Source organism: Microtus ochrogaster, unplaced genomic scaffold (genome assembly GCF_000317375.1).
Source record: "Microtus ochrogaster isolate Prairie Vole_2 unplaced genomic scaffold, MicOch1.0 UNK51, whole genome shotgun sequence".
Taxonomy (NCBI): Eukaryota; Metazoa; Chordata; class Mammalia; order Rodentia; family Cricetidae; genus Microtus; species Microtus ochrogaster.
The window spans coordinates 1,286,929-1,306,249 of NW_004949149.1; the positions used below are offsets into that span (position 1 = coordinate 1,286,929).

General features: G+C 41.0%; 1 protein-coding gene across 6 annotated transcripts in view; it reads left to right on the forward strand.

Annotated features, from left to right (window-relative positions):
• Inpp4b (inositol polyphosphate-4-phosphatase type II B) overlaps window positions 1-15,669 on the forward strand; it is a 762,195-nt gene extending 746,526 nt beyond the window's left edge. For 4 of the 6 annotated variants that reach the window (XM_026777265.1, XM_013354610.2, XM_026777269.1 and 1 more), the window contains one exon: window positions 12,748-14,098. In XM_026777265.1, the coding sequence (XP_026633066.1) occupies window positions 12,748-12,922 (175 nt within the window). In that variant the 3' untranslated portion in view covers window positions 12,923-14,098. Of the gene's footprint in view, window positions 1-12,747; window positions 14,099-14,158 lie in introns of those variants that run through there. The other 2 variants (XM_026777268.1, XM_026777267.1) reach the window with 2 other exon arrangements.
• Window positions 15,670-19,321: the final 3,652 nt, after the last annotated feature.

A 19,321-nucleotide genomic window follows, 5' to 3' on the forward strand; every position in this document is an offset into this window, starting at 1 on the left:
GGTGTGGTTCAAGACACAAAAATCTGTCGATATAATCCACCATAGAAACAAACTGAAAAAAACAACCAGATTACCATCTCATTAGATGCTGAAAAGCCTTTGAAAAAATCCAACACTTTTTCATGATAAACATCTTGGAGATGTTAAGGCTAGAGGGACACATTGAAACATAGTAAAGGTGATTCACAGCAACCCTATAACCAACATCAAATTAAATGGAGAGAAACTCAAAGTAATTCCACTGAAGTTAGGAACAAGACAAGGCTGTCCACTCTCTCCATATCTATTCAACACAGTACTTGAAATTCTAGCTAGAGCAGTAAGCCAACTAAAGGAGATCGAGGAGCTACAGTTTGGAAAGAAATGAAAGTGTCTCTGTTCACAGATGATGTGATAGTATGCCTAAGGAGCCCCAAAACCTCTGCCAGGAAACTCCTACAGCTGATACTGTTACAATCTCAAATTCCTTATTGCTAACATTGTTGCAGAGGAATCTGATTTATAAGCCAAGAATCTATGTAAACATTGAAACCTGTCCATCACCAAAGTCTGTTTGATTTATTTTACTATTTCTAAACTTGAGATACTTGCAGACTTCAATAAAGACAATTATAGCATGTCTTCTTTCTGGATAGAAACCATTTTAGTACAATCTGTCCTATATAATTCCAAGTGTAAAACCAGGTCTAACCTGTGCTGGTTATTTGTCAAAACCTGACAGGAGTCACCTGAGAAGAGCCACCATCAGATGGCCTGTAGGCAAGTCCATGGGGGCATTTTCTGAATTAATGATTGATGTGGGGGGCCCTCAAGTCAGCCATGGTGTTTGTCACAATATGGAATCCCCAATGACATCACTTGTGTCCTTTGCTTACCTGCTCTCCTTCCTTCGCATCTCTGAATTCTCACTCTTGTGGTTTAGGTACCACGGCAGTCACACTGCAGGATTCATCATTAGGTAGGGAAAGGAGCGTTACATGCCCTGAGGACTGTTGAGGAAAAGGCAGCTCAGTCACATGGCCTCCGCTCTTTCTCGCCCTTAGGAGCACATCAGCACAAAAATGGGTCTTGGGCCTCAATAGTGTATTAAACCTGTGGCATTAGGGACTACTCTGTTTGGAATAGGCCATGAACCCCCAGTGTGGAAAACCCATGGTGTGAAGAGCAGTCCTGTGAGAGAGTGCTCGTGAGCCCCCGCAGCATATAAAAGCTGAGGAGTTAGTGAATCCCCCATTAAAGATGGGATGTGAGAGCAAAAAATTGTGTGTTAAGCTACACAATCTCATTAATCCATTTGTTCTGCACTCAGCCCCAGCCCTGTACATGTCTGTGTCTTGCTTAGCTAAACTCAATTGCTGATCCGGAGTATGGACTTCTGATTGATGTCTTGTAGCCCATTAGGGAAAGAGATGGGAAGAGAATCACTGGTACCCTGAGAATTCTCCTGAGAATTCTAGACGGAAGCCACTGCAACACTTTCTGTTTTCATCAGGAAAGTTACCACCAAGCAATTACCACAATTTGGCTCCAGGTGGTAGTTTTACTCTTCTTGATGGCCATCTGTTTGGCAACCAGCGCGGCTGTTTCCAGCTTTATTGTGGCACATTGTTTTAAATGACACAAGATGGCTCTGTTGGACCCAGGGTGACCATCCACTTCAGTGTTGTCACAGAGGGCACAAAGAGAAATAGAAAATGTACCTGAGAAAATACCGGCTTCTCTTAGAGTTTGCCAGCGCTACTCCTGGCATGGTTCTCCTTGGGTGGCTGACTGGATGTGTATTCATCTCCATCTTCAAGTGCATCTGCAGTCAGGAAGAGAAGGAGGACAGGAAGTGGGGCCAGGCTACACAACCTCAAAGTCCACCCTAGTAACTGACTTCCTTCAGCAAGACTCCATTTCTTAAAGGTTCTAGAACCTTTCGAATCAGTCCTACTAACTGTGGACCAAGGATTCAAGCACAATAGCCTCTGGGGATCATTCAGCATTCAAACCAAGTGCCTCTCATGAGAAGGAAGGTATGACATAAGCCAAGTAGTTGGCGTCCAACAGGATATTAGCCCTGCGGCCTTCGGATGCTAGTTAGACATATAACTGGATGTACCCACATAATTCAGAGATGGCAGTTAGAGAGACAGTTTTAAGGTTCATCCATATACCATGATGAGAAACTCAAGGAACTTTTTGAACTAGAGAAAGTGGAAGAAAGCAAGCATGGCACACACCTGCAAACCCCGCATTTGTGGGGCAGAGGATGAAGGACTGGTGCAACTTACAGACCAGTCTGGTCTGTGATGAGTTCCAGATCAGCCTTGGCTAGAAAGTAAGACCATGACTCACGCATAATGGAAAAGTAGGAGTGTTTCCCTCTGCCCTTCATGCTTCTCCATCGGTACCTAAGAAACAGAAGGAAAGAGAAGCAGCCTCATGCCTCCTCAAGACGTGCTTTGTTTGCACACACACAAAAGGCTTATCTTGGGAAAGAAACAGATATACAATTACATTCTTTACTCATCTTTGCTATTGTGAGGGTGCTGTGCACTTTTGTGCAATTCTCACAGGAATCCTATGGGAGATATGAACACTCTCACTTTGAAAGGAAAAAGTTGTGACGTTGGGGAGCTAGAGAATAAGGAGCTGGGCTCTCCTCTTTCATGTCTTTCCTGCCTACATTTTTATATGCACTGTGCCCTGGTACCAGTATCTGCCTCACATCCCTGGCTGCTTAGAAAATGCAGTAGGCAATAGTCTAATAATGGAGCACACGGGCATCTGGTCTGACTTAGGAGTTTCAGAGCAGAGCCCAGAGCCAGAGTGGGGCATCCGCATGGCTTGGCTTCCTGCTCCACTAGGGAGGTGAGAGGTAAAGATGGTCCAGCCCATTACTCTCTGCTGACACTCACCAAGAGGCAAAGAAGCCTTCGGGCATGACCATTCATTCCATGAGAGTCTATCATTATCAACTCCAGTAAGTTTTTAATTAGAGGGTGACACTGTGATGGGTGACATCTGAAAATAACGGTAGCAGTATTTCAGTGACCACTCTTCACCTGTTTACAGGTGCATAGGCCCATACACTCATGTAGGAAAGTCAGAGAAGAAGGCCAGTGCAGGGCATAGAATTCTGGAGCTCCCTGGAGCCTTAGCTGCCCTTGCCTGTGTCTTCCTCATGAGTTCTGAGGTAATGGGTACATAAGGCCACTCTAGGTGCTTATGAGAGTGCTAGGAACCTGAACGCAGGCTGTCATTCTTGGGCAGCACGTTCTTTCACCACTGAGCTAGCTCCCAAATGGGGTTTCCTTTACATGTCTTTTAAATAAGCAGCAATGGACATTTCCGCTTGTCTCTGCCTGAAGAAGACAATCTTAGTGCTTGTGTTCTCTTCCTGCCATGAGTTTGCCTGGCACTAGAGCTTGGCTCTGTCTGCACCCATCATCTGCTTACCCTCCCTTTCCTGTTCCTCTCCTGCCATTGAACATCTTCACCTCACTGCATCCAAGTCAAACTTCACATACACATCTCTGAAGAACATGGCTGTGCCAGGTTTAGCCTCTTCCACATTCCACAGCCTGTCCTCTGGGTACACTCCCTTACCAGTTACACAAAACCCTCCTGGTCTGCTCTCTGTCCCTCTATCCTCTGCCAGGGCACTGCTTTGTGTATCTCTTGCCTCCATTCCTCTCTCTCCCTTTTCTTCTCCTGCTCCGTATATTTCACTCTCAGTCACACATCCTGTTACTGTGCCCTTCCCTTCCCAATGGACACGTCACATTTTTCCCATCGTGAAAGAAGGGAAATCTATTTAGCTCAGGGAAGACTATACTTTTAATACTGAAGAACATTCCTGAAGCACCAGCTTTAAATCCCAGTCTCAAAGAACATGAGGAAGAAGGAAAATTCAGAGCAAACCTCAAATGGATACATCAAATTCATCTCAACATGACTTACATACACTAAAACAAACAAACAAAAGAACAACAAGAACAGAAAACAGTGTCCATTCACTTTTTTTTGATACACACAAGACTAACATCACTATTTCACCCTAGTGTTTCTCCTTGGTCCTTTACTCATTTATAGTATTTCTTTCTTGACCAGATCCAAATCCTCTCCTTTCTAAAATCCAAAAACTAAAACCAATTCTCTGACAAGAGCCTGGTGGAAGTAATTTACTTAAAACTCATTCTATCCCCTCCTTCTCTTTGCTTTATAGTAGTAAGAAAGTTGAGACTGTGTCTATGGCCACTCCTACTGTATGTTCACAGATGATAGTCCTGAGTGCATGTGCTTTCTTTATCAGACAGTCTGTGCACACCACCTGAAAACATGACTACCCAAGTGTTTTCCACCCCAAGAAGACAGCACTTTTATGTATTTTATGAAATAAAAACATCAAAATGAAACTAGAAAGTGGTATCAAGAAAAGTTAAATTATTTTAACTAGTAGGTCAATTTTAGTTCATTTAAATTCCCAGAATTGTGTCCAAAATAGTTTGAAATAACAAGAACCACACTAAAGGCCAAATAGAAGGTCAACCTGTTTGGAATGCTTTTAAATTTCCATTTACCTATTATATTTTGGTGAACTGTTACTTGTGCATTTAGGAGAAAAAAATATGACCTGGAACATTGCATCTGGACCTCTTACCTAAGTGATCCCAGGAAACATGTTTAAAGGGTTTCCAATCTTGATAGGAAAGGCATGCAGTTTATTTAAATAAGGGATAGGGCTCAAACCTCTCCCCACTGCCTGACCATAGTCTGGAGATAGTTAAAGTCCATAAAAATCAATGATACTTCCACTTTGGTCACCTGTAAGGAACAAACGCAGCATCTAGAAGGAAAGATTGTTCTCTTGTGAGAGCATCAGCTACATGCATTGTTCTCTGCGACACACACTTCCTGTGCATTCCCAGGAGACTAGAAACACTGCCTAACATTTTATCCATATTCAGTGTCAAACATTCTTCCCAAGCCAATGAATCATCCTATCTTGAAGGTTATCCCTCTGTTCTGTTAGGAAAGGGTCCCGAACCCCAGTTAACTTGTATCTCCCTGGGCCCCTTGCGCTCCTGTCCTCTGACTTGCAACAATCCTCTCCATAGAATTCCATGACCAGGAATTTACGCCGTGCTTCTTGAACAGAAATCCCACTTTCTCTGAGGGTTTCACTTAAATAAGCAAAGCTGATTCATTCTTTGGAAACAAACTTAACTATGCTTATTGTTATAAAATAGATAATTCATATTCTGATGAAAACATTATGTAAAAATGAAATTGTATCTTCCAAGTCACTTTCTTTGAAGATTTCAAAATATTATTTTTATATGTATTTACTTTTATGCATTCATCTATGTGTGTGTACAGGCACACACACACACATACTCACACAGTCCAAAATAGCCTAATGGATCTTTTAGATTAGAACTGCAGTACTTTTGAGGCACATAACATCAGTGCTGAAAATCGGGCTCAGATCCTCTCTAGAGCATCAAGTGTCATCTCCCCAGCCCTAGAACAGACTTGTTCTTAGAACTCACAAGTTAACACTACATTCTAAACTCACACATGGAATTGCATTCAAAAAAAGAAAGCATTTTAAATGTGGCTGGTGGCCCCCATGGCTGGCCATAAAGATTTCCCTTACCTCTGGGTCAATAGAAATTACCTCATCCTAGATATTGTTTATTAAATTTGCATGTACATCTAAATATCTCCACACTTGTTATACAGTTCTGGAAGTCTTGTATTCTAACTATAACCCAGAAATCTGAAGAGTCTTGGAAGATCGTTTGTCATCAGGCGTATGTACATGTGTGGTTCAGGTCTAGCATAGTCACTGTGTCTGCCTGGAGTCATCCAGTCTCACGGATCTGAGATAACTTGAGAAAAATATAAGCAAACAAACTTCTCTTTTCCTGAGACTATGATATAAATAAAACATGGACCAGAGAAATTATGTTTTCAGAAGGCTTTCTTTTAATTGTTGTGTAGACACTCAGGGGAAACTTTATTTCCTTCAGGGCAGTTTTATTATTTAAATTCAAATGGAAGATTCCTTTGAAAGTACTTTTAAACATGAGGGTATTTGGCTGTCTGGTTGCCTGTAGCATCTCCAAAGCTCTCATGGGTACCCAGCATCCATCACATCCATTTTACACTGATGTGACAATTTCAACTCTTATACAGTTCTGAAACTGGGAGCTAAAGCATAGTTCTCTATAAATATTGATTCATAACTGACTACTGAGCCAAATAAAGCTTTTAAGCCATTGGTTTTAAAATAATGAGTCATAATTTCAGGATGGCATTTCCACAGCTCCAAACTTAGTGCAGGTGATTAAATGTGAAATGGTCTCTGTTTGCTGGTCAGAAGACAAGTTTTTGTTTTCAATTAGTTTTAATTTCTGATTCTTTTCTTTAGGGGGCCTGAACTAGTATAGCAGTTAAAGAAATACAATATCAAGTAGCAAAACTATTAATGAATAATAATTCCCAGAGGCAAGCAAAGCATCCAAACATTCGGTGCAGAGTTCTGAATGATTTGAAAGACTACCTGTGGTGAGTGGCTAAGACCTCCACATTCAGAACAAAATGAGGAACCAAGCAAATATTATCAGGTCATGTGTACTGGGTTTTGTTTGAGGAGTCTTCTATTCCTTGTAGGTAGCAATGTACTTAAAAGTGAGACACGTCTTTTACTTGTTCCTATTCTTAAGTGATTGTTTTGACAGGGATTTGAAGATTCTTTTATAGCTTCATATTTACCAGGTGCCCTTAAATGTCTGATCATGTTGCATTCCCCCTGGGGACATCACCGAGATTTGCTTTCATGATGCTCCAGAGTTGCTGCTAGCTAGCAGTGATGGCGCTGATTTGTCAGGGTGCCTGGAGAGGCAGCCACTAATTACCATAAACTCTTGGTGAAGCGCTTGCTAATATTATTATTGAGAGCCTCCTTTACATTCTGCACTGGCAGAGTCTGAAAAAATCCACTGGTGTCCATGAAGAAGTGTCCATTTGTGCTATTCTTGGCAGGAGTGGAGGAGGCGGTCCCAAAGCCACCTGTCTGCTCTTTCCTGCATCGCTGCCTTCACACATCAAGCAGTTTCGTGGCCAGACCACTTTGAATTTCAGCCGAGTAATATGATGACTATATGGGAGGCATTTTTAATGCACTACTCTAATCTCTAGAGATAGAAGTTAATAAGCAACAAATTAATTTGATTATAAAACTGCCCTTCCAAAAACAAAATGCTTTGGCTTAGTAATGTTGACTCGGAAAGCACACACAGCCTGTAAAATATCAAGTGTTTCTTTGAGTTGCAGGGGTGGGAGTCAGGAGTGCAATCTGATCTAAATTAGCACTCTGAACTTGGAGTAAGGACCATTATTAGGAGACATTTTCTCACCCCAGTTTTAAATGTTTCTGTTGGTCTGGGTGCTCGATTCTTGAGTCGTGCCTATTTATAAACATCCTCAGTAGGAAAGCAGGTATTTCTGCACGTCATGCTCAGAAACTGTAGAGAATATTTGAACCTGCACTTGCAGTCAGAACTTAACCTGTGCATAGTAATAAATGGATAGGTAGGTAAATACATGATTGATAGATGATGATAATGATGATGAAGCAGAGGAAGAGAATGAAGAAAAAAACAAATGAAAGGAAGGGAGAGAGAGATAAAAGGAGAGGGGGAAGATGTCAATGGATGCGTGTTTCTTTAAGGATTTTCTAAGTATTGAAGAGGCAGAATGTCAAAGTTAAGAGATAACCTTCACTTTAAACCCAGCCAAGTTCAGTTTTAATAAGAAGGACTTATTAGTAAGGCTGATATTTAGCAAATATTTCATGCAATGGGACAAAATCAGCCGGAGGCTAATTGGGCAATGTTGCACAAGGGAAACACAGGCTATCTCAACAGCATTACAGACAGAGCATGTGGTGGCCTGGGGACTGATAACTCCGTCTGTTCAGAGCCAAGTTCCCAGGAATTGAATCTTTAACTCCTTTGAGGCTCCAGCCCCAGCCCCAGACTGTTCTTGCCAAGTTCTATCCTGAGCAAGGGCACAGAATTAGGTCCTATTGGGGCCTCTGAGAAAATCTTGTATTGGTCCAGCTCTCAACAACTCCTGCTATTGCTGTTCGTAAGGCCAGATGAGTTGCTGGTACCTGAAAGGTTAGAAGATACCCAAGTTCTCTGAACTAACGCATGCATCCTAATATCATCAAGCAGATTGTTAATGTGAGCATTTCAGTCATAATATCGAGCCAGTGTTGAAGCATGTAAAAAGGGGGTGAAATTTCTATAACTTGTACATAACAAAGTTTTGATCAGCTTAGGAGAATTTGCATAATTAGTGAAGGGACAGGTAATTTAGAAGTGTCTCTCATCTGGAATAGAGGAAGTCCCATTCAGTAACATATAAGGGAGGTTACATAAGCCATAAGTCCAAATGTTTAATGATGTCATAAACTGTCCAGGGCTGTGGCTAGCAGCCAAAGGTCCAGATGAGCTTTTTTCTCTGGATACATTATAACAGGATGTAATCAGTGAGGAGATCTTAGACATTATCTTCATCCAGATCAGATGGGTCCTTCAGGACAAGTCCAGGAGCACACCAGTTCGTCCCTCAGAGGTACAGAGTTCTGAATGGTGATGAAGCGTGCCCCCAGGGGAATTATCATACTGTAACTAGAGCACCAGATCCTTGCTGCATACTGGGAAATGTCCATTGAGGGGGAAACCTGATGTCGGAGAAACTATATTTTAGAATTCTTACGGACTCCAAAGCCATAGGCCGTACATGTCATCCAGATGGAAGGACAGATCTGCCTTGAGCCACCAACGACAAAGAAGAATTGTTGAGGATTCCCACTACCGTCGAAGAGAGCAGTGTAGGGCCTCATATGAGAAACGAAGGACCAGTTAATACCTAACTGCTCCTTGCAGGCCTGCTGTGGGGAGGCATGTCTCCCAGGGAACCATGGGAGGTGGCCACTTCGCCAAGGATCCCGGCACTGTGCTGCTACAGGAGCAGGCTCCCAGTCTGCTCAGCCTCTGCCACTGTGTTTCCCTCTCTCTCCTCCTTTTCTCTGCTGTGAAATGCCCTGCTGTAGTGGGCAAAGTCCGGAAACATCAAACAGGTGTTTTTGCCCCAAATATCAGGGGGCTCAGGCTCCTGCAGCTTCCCCAAGTGAAAAGTGGAAGGCTTTAATAGAAGACCCAATAATCCTGTATAATAGGAGAGGAGGGGAACTCATCTCAGCTGAATGAGATAGAGCCATTTCAGGTGATTTTAAAACTGTATCATCCGAAAAGGAAATAGTCTCTCCTCTACGGCATCATGAAAAGAAAGTAATTCAGCACTGATCCGGCTTTCTCATCCTCAGGGCCTTTTATCTCTCTCTCTCTCTCTCTCTTTTTTTTTTTTTTTTTTTTGACATCTTCCTCCCTAGTATCTCATGTCTGGCAATCTGTTTATGGGTAGAGTGACCAGATTTACAAGAATGTTGAATTATAATTAAATCAACTTTTTGTTGTGAGTCTAAACAATCACCAATCAAATTCTACCATGCAAAGTCATTAATATGAAAGTCATGTGGCCTTTGTAGGTGAGATTCTGTCTTTAACCCTTTATATACCTACACATTTCCATGTCTGTAAGTTTATAGCGCCGTCTTCAGGGACCCCAGGGCAGAGTTTTAGGGTGAACGGCAAAGGACCCTTCTAAGCACCACAGCAATACGTTACAAACCCAAGAGAGACTGCAGAAGCAAAGGAAGCATCTAAACCAGCACATCTCACCCTTGCTGAATCTGTGGCCCTTTACCACAGTGCTCATGTTGAGGTGACCCCAATTATAACATTATGTTTGTTGCTAATTCATAACTGTAATTTTCTACTGTTCTGAATCTTAGTGTCAATATCTGTGTTTTCCTATGGAAAGGTTATTCAACTCCTATAGGGGACATGACCCATCGGTTGAGAACTGCTGACCTAAAGGAAAAACTGTGCCCTCAAGAATTCTACCACCCCAGGACTGCAGAGATGGCTCAGAGCTTAAGAGCACTGGCTGTTCTTCCAGAGGTCCTTAGTTCAAGTCCTCACAACCACTTATAGTAAGATCTGGTGCCCTCTTCTGGTGCGCAGGCAAACATGCAGACAGAACACTATACATAATAAATAAATAAATAAATGTTTTTAAAGAGTGAGAAAAAAGAATTCTGCTATCCCATGTTTTACTCTGATGTCTTCTCTCCTCCTTCAGGCTGACTTCTTTTATTTATCGATATATCATGGCAGCACCAACCCCTTCTCCTGTACTCAGGTGTCTCTGTTTGGGTGCTATTTTGACCTGGACCACAGGTTATCCTCCTTAGAGAGAGGAACAAGAGGTCAGAAGATAAGGCAATAGAAGACAGAGAAGATAAGGTCTGGAGTCTGGAGCTCTTGTTCAAGCTATGTCTTATATCAAGCAAATGTATTAAGATGTGTGACACCTAATATACTCTTTCCTGGAGAGAAATGGGACAGAGTCAGTGGCAGGCTAATGGAGCAAAGGGAACACAAGTTATCTCCAGGGCATTACAGACTGAGCACACAGCAGTCATGGGACTGATAACTCCAGTCTCTTCTGGAGGAAAAGTCAGCTTCCCACGAACTGAACCCTTAACTCCTTTCCTGCTCCAGTCCCAGCCCCAGACTGGCCTTGCCAGATTCATTCTTGGCAAGGACACAGAACTACATCCTTTGTGTCCTTTCATCAGGATCTCTGAGAACGTCCTGGATTGGTCCAGATCTCAACAGCTCAGCAGCTAGGAGTTGCATGGTGTGTGTGATCTCAGGGTTGACCACTTGCTGTTGGATCATTTGCTCTTCCCTGAGGAACACTGTTTCCATCATCCTCAGCGTGCCTGTAGTTCTTTCCCTGGGGGAGGTCCCATGAGAGTTCTCTCACATTCTAGAGTCTGAGCAAAGCATGTCCATAATTTAGGAATCTATACCTACAAATATGTGTATATAACAACAAAGTAATAGACACCATGAACTTGAGAGAGGATAGGAGGGAAAGAGCATGGGGTGGGTTGGCTGGAGCAAAGGGAAGGGGGAAAATGATATAAGTACATTGTAATTTTAAGATGTAACTATAAAAAGAGCATTTGCTGCTCTTTCCAGAGACCTGGTTTCTGTGCCCAGTGTTCACATGGTGCCTTCCAGCCATCTGCAAGTGCAGTTAGGCCTCACTGAGCTCCAGGCTGGCACAGGACACCTACACACACACGCAAGCAAACACTAATGCACATAAAATAAAGGAGATAAGTCTTTAAAAATTAAAATTTGGGCTAGAGAGTTGGTTCTGAGGTGAAGAAGTTCTGCTCACCCAGAGAACCTGGGTTCAATTTCCAGAACCCACATAGTCACTTTCTAATGCTGTATCTCCAGTTCCAGAGAGCCAACGCCTTTTTCTGGCATCTGTGGCCAACAGGTATGCACACATTACACATGTGCACATGCAGGAGAAACAGCCAAACACACAGGATAAAATATTTTTGATTAAAACAAAAACAAAATAAAATCTAGTTTACCAGACATTTAGGGAAAAGCAGAACAACGAATCAAATTACTTGCAGATTTGAGAACATGAATTACACCAGTGCAAAATTTTCAATGAATCATGTGTTTTAGACAGTCTGGTTGTCTCTGGTTATAATGCTTAGATCCTGATGGACAGGCAGATGAGCGTGAGGCACACACACACCACAGACTCAGTGTTTTAGACTTTACTCTGTGGGCTGACCATGACAGTCATCAAATGTGACCATGGGTGGTGTCAGAACCTGGGCAGAAATCCTCATATGCGGTTCTCAGGGAGCGCATGTGCTTAGAAGGGGCACAGCCTAAGTAAAGTCCACTCTGATATGACAACCTGTGAGTGTGACCACATACAGGAGGAGCCGAGAGGCAACCGTTTCCTACCCATTGACTGGGATTGGGATTTGGATGATGTATCTTAGATTTGTCGTGACTAGAACTGCCTTTAAGTGAAATATTCTTCTCTTGCACAGGCCCTACCTGATCTGAGAAATTGAATCTTTTGTCTCCTCTGTTTTCAGAAAACAGGGTGTAGCAATAGCCCTGGCCCTGTAAGTAGATGAGCTGAAGACAAAATGATGTATGGGCTGAGCTAACGAAGGTCTCTGAGTGGTATTTTCATAAACTAATAACATGGCTGGCAAAGATGACATGTCAGGTGCCTCATTCCTTTCAAAGACCGAACCATGTCAAGAAATCACTTCACAGCTTTAAATACATTTTACCCAGATACCACATCAGACAAGGCAGACTTACTGTGCCAACCACATCCTCCCGTCTCCCCGATCCTCTGTTCCGTTCCGTCATGCTTGCATTTCCCAGTGATGCATTTATCAGATCATTTTATATGACCTTTCCCGTCATTTCATCTTATTTTTATTGTCTTGTGCCCACCCAATTCTTCCTTCTGCATGTAGCTCTAACTTTTATAAGCATCACCACCGTGGTTTTTTCCTCCAGTAAATCAAAGGGAATATAGTCTTTAGCAATGTTTGTCCATGTAGTACAGAGAAAAGAACACAGATGTACATGGGGCTGCTTAGCACAAAACTTTCGGATGCGTAGGCTGATGGGTGTGTTTTAGATGGCTATACTTGCTGCTCTGCAAACTCTCTTCTGTTTTCTCCTCTGCTCTCGTCCTCCCTGTCAACAGCAGCCAGATCCAGGGAGCCCTGAGCGAGTCCGATGACCCAGAGACCGGCCGTCTAACTGACGACAAGCCGACGTCTCGACACTTCTACCCCGTCGCCCTCCTCCTCGTCAGCTCCCACCTGCTCGTTGTGTGGCTCATTTTAAGTCTCGCGTTACTCTTAGCCAAATACCAGTAAATTTTATGCTGTGTTCCTTCCTTTTCTATAAACGACAATGGACTTTAATTCTGGGGACAATGTTGTAATATTTCTACATTTTCAAATTCACAGAATTTAAAAAAAAAGGCGATCAAAGGAAATGTTTAAATAGTGGTTTTGTTTGTTTTTCCTAAAACCTAGAAGGCAAGAAGTGCCATGCATTGAGTGAATTATTTTGCTCTTTTGTTCACGGAAAAGTGTTTTCCCACTGCTGAGTAGCTAAAGACGCATTTTAAAATTACTGTCTTTGGAACAAGACAAAGAATAGCATCCTGAAAGCTTGAAGATCTGAACCTCCCCTTCCCCCATCATTTATTAAAGAAATTAGGACTGACATTGTGCAACAGTAAAACCCCCAAGACAATCTGGGGGGCAGGAGGTTCCAGACTCTCTTTCCACTGTGCTAATAACATAGTTGCGATCAGCTGGTAGACGTGTGTCCCCTTTCCGACTCTGCCCTCCCGTCTCTTAGTCATCGCTGCTTTTAATCTTCTTGTGTCAAGTAACTTTATGGAAAGAATGGCTATTTATGTTTTGTAATTAAATTAACCTATTTCTAACTATTGTTTGTGTTAATTTGGCTTTCAGACTACTTTTCTATTCTTTTTAACAAGGACTCATTTGTGTCTTGATGCGCCATTTTTTCTGCACCTGTGACTTTTTGTACTGTGGTTGAGGCGCGCTCCTCCTTCATGACACTGGTGTTCGGAGCAGGGTACTGAGAAAGCCATCTGCTCTCTTCACCGCATAGCTAAAGTGACCAAGTTGAATAGGAACGAACTTCCTTTTAAAAATCTATAGGGCCAGACTTAATAAATTAAATGCCTTATTCCTAGAGCTGCATCCTTAGGGCTACATGTAGACTTTAATGTGTTTTAAGGGATAGTTAATTTGTGGAAAAGTTATACAAAGGCAGATATATTTATGAAATTAAAGCATAGCTGTATTGTGAAGCAAATTATATTTAAAGAGTTTATCAGAAGTTAAATATCTGTTAAGAAACTTAATCCTATCTTTCCGAAGGCAATAATGGTATTGGGCCTGGCCTAGGATTTAATTTTGTAAGATGTATCATCACCTGTGGGGAAAAAAAAAATGTAGAGTTGAATCTTTGTTATTTTTACTTGGACTGTTGCTGCAACTCTGCATTGACCAAATAAAGCATATTTCTTTATTCTCTGTTTCATGAAGTTGTACTTTCTGCCCTTTCACCAGAGAAGGATGCCGCATAGAGAACGTACTGAAGAATATCAAATGCAGAAGGTACGCTTTCAACATGCTCCAGCTGCTGGCTTTCCCCAAGTGCTACCGACCTCCAGAAGGCACTTACGGAAAAGCTGACACCTAACTCTCCCAGCATGGAAACAAACAGGAGCACAGATACATTGCGGTTGGAAGATCTACACCTCTGCCTTTTTTGTTTTTTTTATTGTTATGAGTTCTTGGAGCGAGGTACTTATGGGTGTTGTTCATATCCAAGCCAATACATCACTCAGAAAGCGACCCAGCACCACTATGTCCAGTCTTTCTCTTTCGTGTTAACTCTTACTGGTTGAGTTTAGTTCAGAAACTTTAAGGAACTAAAAGTGCAAAGAAATTTAAGAATAGTGTCTGCTGGTGCCCAAATAAAGATCCTCGGCAGCTTGAATTTCATTTGTGGAAATCCAGAGACTTGAGAGACATATGTATGAGGTGTTCCATGACAGTGCTCTTAGTGTGTGAGTTTGCAGTCTATCATAGGTCAATATATGTGGAGTGGAGAACCCTGTAACATACATGAGTCATAAACAGTGATAAATTTACACAGTAATTTTCAGCTAATTGGGATTTCAGATCCGTCCTTATGGTAAAATACCCCTATATGTAAAATTGCTAGCATTCCAAATTACTGGTTTCCTTAGAGACCAACCACATTGAATAAGATCACCATTAAAAAAATTAGCAAATCAAGGCAGGTTGCTCAGTTAGATGACTTCAGAAGAGCAACTACAGCCACCCTTATATCTGTCTCTTTGAAACTTCCTAAGCCGCCACTCCCGCCTTCTGCAGATGGCTACACTAGCTATGCATGCACCGTCACAGAGAGAGTCCAATGGAAATTAGGATTTATCACTGGAAGGCACACTTAGAGGAAAGCGGTCGGAAAGAAAGTCTATTCTTCGCATTCTCACCAGTGGGAAGTACTGTGCAAGCCTGTGTCTCCTCTGAGGCCACCAGAGATTTCCAACACACAATGAATTTTGTCACTTCATCCAAAGTTGTACTATATGTCTTCACAGGTGACACAATAGCTGTTTGCCTAAGATGCTTCCTGTGCAGGTTTATGAGATAGATCTCCAGTCCTATGTTTAGTATTTCAAAAGTCTGAGAATAGATGATAACTCCCTGAGGCTTCTACATGGAATTCTCCATTTCTTACTTTGGCTAATGGCCTATGGCTTTTGCCAAAGCAATTACAAAACTATTTGAAGCCTTTAAAAATGGAAAAAATGCATCTAAGTATGGAAATAATTTTCTAATGTTCTGAGAGCTAGTCTCCATTTCAGTGATTTAATGTAATCTTTTAATTGTTTGATTTTTTAGCTAGGTGGTAGGATTTGTGGCTATTCTCATTACTGTGTTGAGTTTAAGACAGTCGTGATGACAGAAGTTTGTCTAGCTCTGAGCTGTTCTTTTATTTTAAGTGGTGTTATTCATCCCAGGACATCTCGTGTGATGTTTTTAGCTCAGAAATGTTTTATAAACAATAATTGTTTATATATTTTTATAAATTAACCATCTTAACTAAACTATGCTAAATATTTATTTACTGGAAAGCCAATAGTAAGGTTTTCCAGTTTTGTATGACATTTCACAAGACATATTTTTCTTTGTCAACAAATGCTAATACAGAAATATCAAAGGTGGACCTGACTATACTGTACCTGCAAATGAACGTTTATTCATTGACAGCATCGCCATCATTTCCATTGGGAATCTCATGCATCCTTTCTTATTTCCTAAACATGACTGTGCTTCTCCAAATGCACTCAGACAACCACTTCATGACTTTCTGAATCAAACCATAAATGAAATATTTTAGAAACTCCCTTGTACAAACGCAGGTGCCGTCATGGAGTTCTCTCAGCTCCGCCATACTGGTCTCCCCGTGTTCTCACTGGAAAACTGCACCGCCAGCATGTCTAGGGAAAGCACACTGAGTCAAACAATTTATCAAGAAAATGACATTTCTAAACAACGCAGTCTTCTTTCTCACAGATAAGATTTTCTCCTACTCTCATCAAATGCAGGTATCAATTCTGGGTTAACTATTTACAGAACCCAGGGAGAAACATGTTAAAAGCACAAAAACCAAAGCCATGATTGTTAACCATAAGTCTAGAGTGTGCATCTGTCTTCCAGACAGCTAAATATACCCTCGAACCATCTGACTGAACCAGGGTTATTTTGTGTGTACCAGTTCACTAAATTCCCACCTCAGTTTTTCCTCCTATCTATTGCCATGAGTTTACACACAGTTTTTCTTCCTACATATTACCGTGAGTTCACCCACACACCGCTTTTCCTAACACTGTCTGCAAACCAGCAGGGCCCTGGTAACTGCATGAGGTGGCTGATGAATGATGTAAAATCTGCCCACTCCACAGTCAGGGCGATTCTCCATGTGCCACTAGGCACTCATGATGCTGCTGCTTCCTACAAACAGGAAGTCTTAAAGGCTGCCACTGACTGCACGGCACACCCACCCTTCCACATGTTAAGTAGTTTTTGTAAAGTAGAACTCAGAATGGCAAAAGGGAGAAAATGTGATTTTTTTTTCTAATCCGATAAAATTCCCCCCCCCCCCCCGCAGAGATACTCTGCAAGAGACGTTCTCCGGGTTGTGCCCAAACTGGCACTAACAGATGTATGAGAAGTGGACGTTGAGTCTTCAGGAATGGTACAAACTGGTTGCTGCACAGTGGCATAGCTATCCATAAGTCATCAAATGAATTTATTAAAAGTAAAGATGACAATCAAAGCTTAGCGCTTCCTAGATTTTTAAAAATCAAATTCTGCAGTTTATCCCACTTCTAAGTGTAGTTGGCTCTGATGGTTCTGTGCAGTGTAAATGCTGTATTGATAACATGCACCTGTGAATCTCCTGAATCCACATTTAAGAACGCAGTGTTGGTATCTGGAAATCAGCCAGTGTGGGAACATTTACACCGCAGAAACTGGCAAATGCTACAAACTAGGATATTTACATCCTAAAACACCAGTGGTTAAGCAGTTACCAACTAGTGCATGGCTCTGAGTCACTAGGACAGTTTCTCAGAAAATATCGGATTATTGAAGGGAGGTTACAATTATTAGGATGGTTTTAAAGTAATCTGTAATCAGGTTATTATAATTGTATGTTTGATGTCTTCAACTTTAAGGAAACAGGCATGTCTATACACTAAAGTGGAAACATATTTTTTTATAATCAGTTATTAAATTAGAGGACTAGTTTAAAAACTATCAGCAGTGTGCTTCAGGTGGCCTTATTATAACTAATACGTCAGGAAAGGGAGAGTTAATTATAATATAACCACAGTACGCTTCATCTCAATTTCTAAGTGTACGATTATAGCATTGCCGACAGGAAAGCGGAATCGTATCAATTGTTCAATCAAGTATTCAATGTTTCCTAAGTTGATCACAGCTGAAACGTAGACTGGTTAGGTAAAGTAAGCACTGACAATATGTTGACAAACCCAGATATATGAATTTGATTTTCAAGTGACATATTATTCTAGTTCAATAAGAGGGACACAATTTGTAATCTTTTATGAACTAAATTAACTTTGGGGAAGGTTTGAGGCAGGCTTTCTCTTTTTAACACATATTTCAGAACCTTGTTTGACACTCGGATCAGCAGGGTAGAGGGAAGCAGGCAGAGTGGGCACAAAACATCCCTGCTATCTAGAAGCTGTATAACAATGTACTCTACTAACAACTGAAAAAAAATATTCAATTTGCTAAGAGCTTGCACAATTGATTGAAAGGTTTAACATAAATTCATCTATCCCACTTCCAATCGGTGTAAGCTATGACCCATATTTATGATATTAACTTTTTAAGTAAAATGTCCTTGTATAGATTATCTTTTATTTCTCTGACAACTTGAAATTAGATGTTTTTTCTTTGCATCTTTCCACACAAAGATGCAAACTATAGCACACACTGTCTTTAAAAATAGAAAGATAAAAATCAACATTTTAGATAAAATACAGTCTGCCCATTAATATTGATTTGAGAAACAGAAATTTTTGCTCTGTCTTTCTGAGCAATGGGGCATGTTCATTTCTCTTTGAGTTTTATTTCTAAGACTATAAAATACATCAATTATACATCTGATTGAAGAGGACAAGACAATGCTTAACTAGAGAAAGGGACACATATAAGGTAATATAAATCCCTCGAATGATGAATCCAATTGCTCTTCCTGAACTTGGATTTTTACTCAGGCATGTGTATTTTAAAAAATGAAGTTCAGACTTTAGTTCTAAAGAGCATAGACATTAGTGTAAATTTGCAACTTATAAAAATGCTTTTCTCCATAAGCCATATGCTGTAGGTACACAGCAGTACACTCTGTCTCTCAGTAAGAGCAGTATTTAAAGATGAAGGTACATACCATTCTGCATAGGAAGAATTTCTACAGACATTTTAAATTATTTCCCTGTAACGAAAGGCACAGTGTAGCAGAATATCTTTTGTGATGGCGGTGTTCATCAGTAGGCTCTAGACTCAAATTTGGCCAGTATGTCTATAATATCTTTATAATTATTGAAATTATTTATGTTGGGCTGGAGAGATGGCTCAGAGGTTAAGAGCATTGCCTGCTCTTCCAAAGGTCCTGAGTTCAATTCCCAGCAACCACATGATGGCTCACAACCATCTGTAATGGGGTCTGTTGTCCTCTTCTGGCCTGTAGGCATACACACAGACAGAATATTGTATACATAATAAATAAAGAAATAAATAAATATTTTTTAAAAAGAACCATGAGCACCCAAATTTAAAAAAAAAGAAATTATTTATGTCACCATCAACTTCATAACCTGTCTGTGTTGAAGACGCTGCACACTTTTCAAAATGCAGAACTGTCATGGATCTGCATATGCCACCTCATGTGTTTTCTTCTGTGATCATTTTGTCTTTTAATGCATTTTCAGATTCTTGTGTTATTCACTTGAAAAGTTGACCTTTCTTTTTATATTAAATGTATATCCTAGATGAACCAATAATTCATATTCCCAGGAAATGCACTTCAGATAGATTGATCATCTTATATTAGCATTTGAAGAAATATATCATTCATCTTATTTTGTGTAAATCATATTCATTGTG